Source organism: Microcebus murinus, chromosome 24, assembly GCF_040939455.1.
Source record: "Microcebus murinus isolate Inina chromosome 24, M.murinus_Inina_mat1.0, whole genome shotgun sequence".
NCBI lineage: Eukaryota > Metazoa > Chordata > Mammalia > Primates > Cheirogaleidae > Microcebus > Microcebus murinus.
In genome coordinates, this window is record NC_134127.1 from 29,841,436 (window position 1) to 29,849,753 (window position 8,318).

General features: G+C 56.0%; 1 protein-coding gene across 1 annotated transcript in view; it reads right to left on the bottom strand.

The window, feature by feature from the left end:
- MYOM2 (myomesin 2) overlaps positions 1 to 6,709 on the bottom strand; it is a 64,417-nt gene extending 57,708 nt beyond the window's left edge. Inside the window, exons 1-3 of the mRNA XM_012788800.3 lie at positions 6,543 to 6,709; positions 1,973 to 2,093; positions 519 to 680 (exon numbers count right to left, since the gene is read on the bottom strand). Coding sequence (XP_012644254.2) covers positions 519 to 680; positions 1,973 to 2,079 — 269 coding nt within the window. The 5' untranslated portion in view covers positions 2,080 to 2,093; positions 6,543 to 6,709. The remainder of the gene's footprint in view (positions 1 to 518; positions 681 to 1,972; positions 2,094 to 6,542) is intronic.
- Positions 6,710 to 8,318: the final 1,609 nt, after the last annotated feature.

An 8,318-nucleotide genomic window follows, 5' to 3' on the forward strand; every position in this document is an offset into this window, starting at 1 on the left:
ACTGTGTGAAACCCTGGCTGCCCCTGAGGACGATGACCTTGCTGAATCTACAGCCCTGCCCTGTCTTCTTGCCGGCTAAGGAAGCCATCCATGGAAATGCAAATCAGCCTCGAACCGTCAGGTCTTGGGGCATCCGTGTGCAGTGACCCTGCTCTACCTGGGAATGGGCGAGCTTGGCGTAAGCGGGACGGAGACCTGAGGTCAGACCCGGCTGCCCGCATCCACGGGGGGCGAGGGGGCGCACCCTGGACAGGGCCACGCGTGTTCTGGCCTGGCCGGCAGCATTCTCTGCTACACATGGTGCCAGAGACATGTTCCCAGTAGTTTTCTTGCTGGGACTAATTGACATGACGATGGCAGAGCATAAGCAAGGGGCTGGAGAACCGGAGCGTCATCGTCACTCCCACTGCACCGGGCGAGCCCTGGCGCTCTCCCGCCGCCCTCAGCTGATGCCCTTTGCCCTGTCCCCACCCAGACCCCGCCCCCCCATGCTGCGCCCCACACCACCGCCAGCTTGCCTTTTCAGGGTTTCATTTTCACGCTGCTCCTCCTCCTGCGCGCTCATCCGCTTGGCACAGATCCTGCACGTGGTGCCCCCCCGCGGCGTCTGGCTGGCGGCCCTCTGCGAGGACGAGCGCTGAGAAAGAGACCTCTGGGAGGACGCCTGGATCGAAGTGCCCCTGACGCGTGTGGGGACAGTGAGAAGACGCACGGAGAAGCGTGAAAGTGTACCCTAAGGCACAACACAGTCTTCCCACACACCCCCATCCATCCCTGCAACACGCATGTGCGCAGGACATACACTGGTATCCATGTGCACTGCCCACACCCACAAACGAGTGTAAACGTGCATGCTCACATATGCACATGTATGCAAATAATTGTGCAAAGGCAGGGACGTGTGTGCCCATACGCACACACACAGAAATGTCTCCATATGTGCACATGCATACATGAGTTCACACATGTGTGCACACCTACATGCTTGCACACACGCGTCTACATGCCTATACACACATGTGCACTTGCACGAACCCAAGCCCATGTCTCTGTATGCCCACGTCCACCCCACCCCTGCACATGTGCCACCCTGGAAAGCTCCACCGAGCTCCGCTGTGGCCGGTGCCCTTCAGAGCCAGCGAGATGAACCCTGCACGTCCTCTTGGCTCGGTGCCCTGATTATATATATCTTAAGGGATTTGAAGCTCCTCTCTGAGGCTGTTGGGAGGGGCTGCAAATGTTTGGCTTTGTTTGCTGCAGGGAGGGCAACTAAATAAAAGTACCCAGAGTGTTTCTAAATATAGGGTGTTGGTGACATGGGGTAGGCACCTGGGCTGGGGAACGCTGCCCGTGGTCTCCGCCATCTTTCGCCACAACCAGCTCATTACACCTGCAGATGCGACCACACAGCAGGTCCCGGGGAAGGAGGCTGTCCTCCATAGACACCTCCACCTGGCTGGACAACAGCCGTGCAGGCAGGGGACAGATGCAGGTGTTGCACATCTGCTGTTAACTCTGCAGAATCATTGTTAACACCGGCACTCAGGCCTCCTTCCTTTGCCCCCGTTAACTTCCCTCCTGCCCAAGTTCTTTCCCACAAGTGTCCTTCTCACTGCTCTCTATTTCTGGTGGTGTTTCGGCCCTGGTCCTAAAGATGCACGAGAAGGAGTAAAATCGATGAGCTCAGACCAGGAGCCTCCCCAGCTCAGCCAGGGCCCGGGCAGACACCAGCAGCCTCCGTGTGTGGGTGCAGGCGACACCCCTTCAAGTGTCTCACGATGCTGGATCTTTGTGTGCCAGGACCTGCGTGGCTCCCCCTCTGCCGGGGGACATGGGCGTCAGGGGACGCTGGCACCCTGTTCTCAGACTCCTGCCTCCCCGCAGCCCAGGGGACCGGATGAATGTTCCTGCCTTTAGATACCAGACCCCATAATCAAAGCTCTAGGAGTCTAATCGGTGGATGTCAACTCACCTTTTCGATGCATATTCATCCAGAAGGTACCTTGTGCGGGTATTGCGATACGACTGATCCAGGTGCCGGTGTCTCTTCTGGTAGAAGGGCAGTGCCACCAGGGACATCGTGGTGCACACACCTGCAAACAAGTCACGCGGGGCCGAGCCCATCCTCACTTGGAGCTCTGCAATCTCTGCCTTCACATTTCCCATCGTTCTGAACAGGAACACTGACTCGGACTCATAAAACCTCTTTGGGAAGGGATGAGGCAGAGGTCCCATCGGTGGGAACCATCTCGGACTCAGAGTCAGGGAGCCTGACACCCTCCCTGGGACCCAATTTCATTTCTTGTTTCCTTCCATAAGAACTGGAAGATTGTGCTGCACGTTTCGTTGAACCGTGGATGCAGCTCAAAGTGGTGTGGGCGAGAGGTATAAAAATAATTAAAGACAGATTAGAGAAGTAAACAAACACTTTAGAACACAAGAGAAGGTAGGATAAGCTCTCTGAGGAATGTAGAGACCACAGCAGGGGCCGGGGACAGCCCGAGAGGCCCAGGAAGCGGTGACATTTGGCAGGACCCCTGGTGGACAGGTAGGACCGACAAGCCAAGACGTGGAAGGATGGATATCCCATGATCGTGGGGTACACTGGAAGTCACTCTAGGAAGACACAGCCATATACGGAGCCTGTGGGGTCAGCCTCAGGGGCCCGGAGCCCTTTGCTGCTCAGAAGGGGGTGTGGAGAGGGGGGCTGGCTCCAGGGTGCCTCCCGGCTCAGTCTCACTGGCCACTGCTGGGTAAGCTCTGCCAGGCTGAGGCAGGAACGTGATGACTGAGCCCAGCATCCAAGCCCAGGGGATGTGGGGAAATTGGCCAATTGGGGTGAAACTCTACCAAAACAAGAAATAATTGAGTTCCATCCTCGCCCCTGGGGATGTGAAGTTTTGCAGGTATCAAGGCTGGCCACGTGTGGCATGTGGTCACCCAAAATAACTAAAATCCCAACGTTCTGGCTTATGTGATCATCTCTACAGAGTTAGAGTATCCCTTAATCTCCGTGATCATGAGGGTCCCTCAATCCCCAAATAAGGTGCAAAAGAACTCTTCCAAATGAGCTCCAGTTTTGCCTTTTCTGCTTAAATTAGAATAATCTGTCAGGCTTTTAAAGAAGCGACTCCCAGACAAGGCCCCTTCCATCGGAGAAGAAATCTCTGCATGGACAGAGAAAGGCAGTTTGGTTATGGCAGAAGTCATGAAGGAACCCCTCTTACACACTATTTCCTCACAAAATTTGGGTTGGGTTGGGTTGGCTTTCGAATTGGTTCATGATTCTTAGCAAAAGGAAGATCCCAGATGTGGCCCAGGTAAGAGTAAGTTATCTTGAAGTCTTTAAACTGCAGCAGCTGAAACCCCAGTGTAAGGCTGGTGGTGGGGCCCTCTCCCCTCCCTAGATCAAAAAGAAAAGGCTCACGAGACCAGACCCCCCAAGGACAACTGCCAGGCCCCACTGAAAACAACAACACCTGTATGTCCACCCAGATAAGAAGGTTTTCAGTTCCTGGATTCCACAAATACCACCAGCCCCTCCTATTTCTCAATAACCGCCGAAGGTCACGGTGGAAAAATCCCAGCTCTTCCCACCAAAAGTCCCTAGCCGGCCCCAAATAGTATAAAGGCCCTCACCCCCTCCAAACAGACACGACTTTCCAGGCCCCATCTTCTCTTGGGACCCACGAGCCTCGCCCAGGAGTGCTCAATAAAGCCACGTTGTTTGGCCCCACTCTCTGTCTATCATTTTCTTTCGCTGCCAGAAAACCTTACACCCAGAAGCAGATACTCCACCCTGACTGGCTCCGGGCTCTTGCTTGGGATGACATCAGACAGGTCAATCTATTGCAGCCCACAGCCCGGCCACCCCTCAGCCATTACTGCATGTCCCGTCCGTCACTGCAGTCACCACTGCCTTCCCGACGTGGCGTGCGGGCCTGGAAGTCTGCAGCACTCAGGGTGTGAGCAGCGCTCACTTTGCACTTGGCAGTGGCTCGCAACGCAGAGCTGGGCTCACGCGTGCACGCCGTCTGTGCTCTCACCTGACGCCCAGACTGGCAGCAGACGTTGCTCCCCAAGACATCTCTGGTTGGTGGTGACAGAGCACTTCACTGTTCACTTAGTGACAGTGTGCTCAGGGCCACCGAAACCAGCAAGTGTCAACGCCTCCACCCATGCGATCACCCTCAGTTCTGTTTTTCATTCACAAACATTTGGATCTCCTGCCACCGCCAGCCAAGCCTGAATCGGAATCACTGGATTTGGGGAATGGAAGCCTGTGGGAGGCAGCAAGCTCCAGCCCTCCATGCCCACCTGCCCTGGCGCTCACCTGCCTCCTCTGCTGCCACCAACCCTATGCCCAGCCCAGACCACCACGCCAGGCCCCCACGTGTGCTCTGCCACCATCGCCCCACTCCTCAGTGGACCTCGCATTTCAGAATATCCCCAGCTGTTCTGGCCCCGCCTGGGACCTCCACCTCCACCTCTGGGCCAGGCATGGTGACACCCTCTGGACGTGAGTCCCTGCTGGCTGGGGGTGGTGCGGTAGCTGCGGCCTTGGCGTCTCGGACGTTCGGGAGCTGAGGCCGCCTGGAGACAACCTGGCTAAACTCACCCCACAGGTTGGGTGTCCCTTAGCCCAAATGCTTGGGCCGAGAAGTGCTCCCTGTTTCTGACATGTTCAGATTTTGGAATGTTGGTGTTTACTATACTTAACCGGTTGAGCATCCCGGATCTGAAAATCTGACATTCCAAATGCTCCAGGGAGCATCTCCTCTGAGCGTCACGTCAGTGCTCAGGAAGTCTCAGATTCTGGAGTATTTTGGGATTTCGGATGCTCAGATTTGGGGAAGCTCCACCTGTGCCACTTCTCATGGCATGAAGAAGAGGGAGGTGTCCAGGCGCCCTCCACTCTCTGCACAGAAAGCCGAGTTCCTTCTCAAGATGACGGCCTCAGATCAGATGTGTGCTAAACGTGCCCCACACACACCAAAAAAAAACAGGAAGAAAATAAGCTTTGCACAAGGGTCGCCTGTGATATGAGTGTCTGGGGCACGAGCAAGGACACTGGCCTTGAGCAAGCTTCAGCTCTGGGGGCCTCGTTCCTTTGTTGCAAAACCAGGCGCTGAGCTGGGCGGCAGCTGCCACCCCCTGACTCTGGCAGACACACGTCCGAGGCTGGGTTTGGGCACCGCGGTGGCAGCATGGTGCCATCAGCCCCGACGGCTCCAAGGGACAGGGCTCACCGGGTCACTGGAGGGTCCAGGGCACAGCCCAGGCACCAGCCGGGTCCCCTGACGACATCCAGCCAAGTTTCCATCACAGGCCAGCGCCTGGCTGCTGTCGGAATGTTCCCGACACGTTTAGGAATTAGGGCACCAACTTGAAACGTGAGCTCCTCGCCCTCAAGTGCAGGGTCGGAGTGTCTGCCACATGCGGTGCCCTCGTCCCCTCCTGAGAGCCGTCTAGAAGTCGCCCCTTGCGTCTCCAAGAACAGCTTTAACTGGCAAGAACGTACCAGGCACAAAACATTCTCTTCCATCTAATGCAAGAAACTGTCGTTTGCACGGCTACAGACGTCAAAGTCACTAAACGTACCAAACCGTGGCCTTCCTAGCAGGACGCGAGGATGGGCTGGCTCACACGGCTGGCCTGGCCCCAGTTCCCACACACCACAGGTTTTATCTGGGGACTCAGTTTATCAAACAGCCCCTTGAGGTTATCTCTGTCCCATGTGTTCTGGGATTCCTGTTTTGCTTCCACTTAGCGAGATAAAACCGTGAGTGAGATAAAAACGGGAGCCGGAAAGAGAGGTGTTTTGGGTGCTGAGACCCCTTCCTCCCCCAGCACCATGCAGGGGGCTGCCTACTGCCAGGACCCTGCCTGGCTCTCTCTGCCCGGCCAGGGGTCTCAGGAGCGACTGCGAACTGCCCCACAGGGGAACTGAGCCCAGAAAGCTGAGGGTGCTGGAAGGTCCAGGAGCACCCAGAGGAAAACAGCCCTGAGAAATCCAACTGTCACTTTTGGGCCCAGGCCTGAGGGTCCCAAGATGGAGTATCATTTTCTTTCCCAGCCCTGAGATCACGTTGTCCTCTGAGCCCACGATACACGGCCCTCGCTTCTTTCATTTTCCCTAAGAAAACATCCTGCTTTCTGTTTCACACCTTTGCAAATCTGCCCTCTTGTCAAGAGCCTTCGGTTTCCGAGAATCTCATGAAACCTGCAGCCCTGGACCAGCTGAGTCGGGACCTGGGGGGGGGCAGGTGCTCTCAAGCGGGGTGGGAACAGGACAACAGCAAGCTCCGGAGGGCGGGAAATAAAGGAAAGTAGCTGAGCGTAAAATCCAGCCACAGACTGCAGACCCAGGACCGACAATGGCTCTTCCTCCCCGGGCGCGTATGCGCACTGTGGAGCCCCCGGCAGCCCTTCTGCACCCCAACCGGGTTCCCCGGGAAACGCCGGTGCAGCCTCCTTGCAGAAGCCGCTATTCCTCCCACCAGAGCCACAAATCAGAAAAGGGAAGACGGAAAGACACTTACCAGGCAGACAGGCGAGAGAGCAGAGAGCACCGAGCAGCTCCGGCGGGCGAGGAGCTAGTCGGCGCCTGCGCCTCCGCCCTTTTCTGGCCGCGCGGGTGCTATAAATAGACGCAGGGCACCGCAGCTCTCCAAACTGATACCTGCAATGGAAACCGTCCGCCCGATCCTAGGAGGAAAAGACCATCCTATTCAAATGTGGGGGAACATCAAAACTAAAAAGTGGAACGTGTCTGTTCCGAGTCCAGAAGTGCACTTTTCTTTTCCCAGCAAACTGGGTATGACCACTTGGCCACCGGCCAGGGCAGAGAGGGCAGGGCGGTGACATTCTGTCCCCTCCCCGCTCTCCTCCGCCTGTTCCAAATTTCAGACTTAAATTCTCAGGCGTATTTTCAACCCTCTGAGCGCCAGGTCCCCCTGACACACAAACTCCAGCTGAGTCTCTGACCACCGCGGGAACCTCGGCGGATGTTTGTGCCACTCAAGAGTCCAGGCACCTGAGTCCCCAGCACGAGGGCCACCAGCGCGGAGGGAGAAAGCGCACAGCTCCAGGGTTGTTTGTGAGTGCGCACATGTGTTCTGTTTTGTTTTTTAACTTAAAGAACTACTCAGGATTTCCCTTCATTTCGTATTAGGGTCAGTTTAGGGAGAAGCTCCGCCTTGCAGAGTACCTGCGCCTCGTGGGCGAGTCGGGGCTTATTTATAGCTCTCGCCCGCGGGCGCTGCGTCTGAGCCTCACAGATAGTCGCCGCCTGCCCATCCTTCCCCACAGCATGTGTCCTGGTGTAAATAACGCACGCCTGGCACCGCCGTGGGCCGCGACCCGGCGCCCACTGCCAAGAGCCAGGGCCCCACGGGACCTCCTCGCTCTGGGGACCCTGAGAACCGCGCGCCCCGCGCACGGGGGTTTTGGAAGTGGTGGCGGGCGAGCTTCCCCGCCCCGCTCCCCGGCTGTAAAACACGAGTCTGTAACCATCGCCCCTAGGTCTGCAGAGAACACTGGAGAACATGATACACGGAGAGTGCCCGGAAGCCTTAAAAAGTCCGTGTGTATCTGCAAAGTCTGGTGTATCCGGAACTCGGCCAGGACCCGGCAGCGGAAGTCAGCGAAGGCGGGAATCAAATGTCCCAAAGCTGCTCAGTGTCCCCACGTGGGGTCCCTAGGACACCTACTGGGGAACTCCACATTTTTATTCTACGTCTCACTCCTTATACTACCCTGTTTCCCCGAAAATAAGACAGGGTCTTATATTTATTTTTCCTCAAGAAGACCCCAGGGCTTATTTTCAGGGGATGTGTTATATTTCTTTTTAAGTACGGGACAACAATCTACATTTATTCAAATATAGTTAAGTCGTCTTCTTCTGGAACATCATCATCACTCTCCAAACCCTGAATTCCATCCTGAATTTCTTGCGACTCTATTTCCTTTAGAACCACTGGCCCCAATCTCTCATGTCGAGCACTAGAGCTCTCCTGGGGCAGATGAGAAGGGCTGCTCGTCTTCTTTCCTGCTCAGTGAGGACATGCATGGGTTGTGCAGATGCGCTGTGCAGCCACGCCATCACTAGGGCTTATTTTCGGGGTGGGGCTTCTATTGTGCACATGCTTAGAAATCCTGCTAGGGCTTATTTTATGGGTAGGTCTTATTTTGGGGGAAACACGGTATGCCAGTGGGGCCTGACATTTAATGTAGTGAGTATTCGTTGAGTGATTTATTAGCCCGTTCAGGCCGCTGTAACAAAGCCCCCAGTCTGGGAGGCTGCGAGCAGCAGAGTT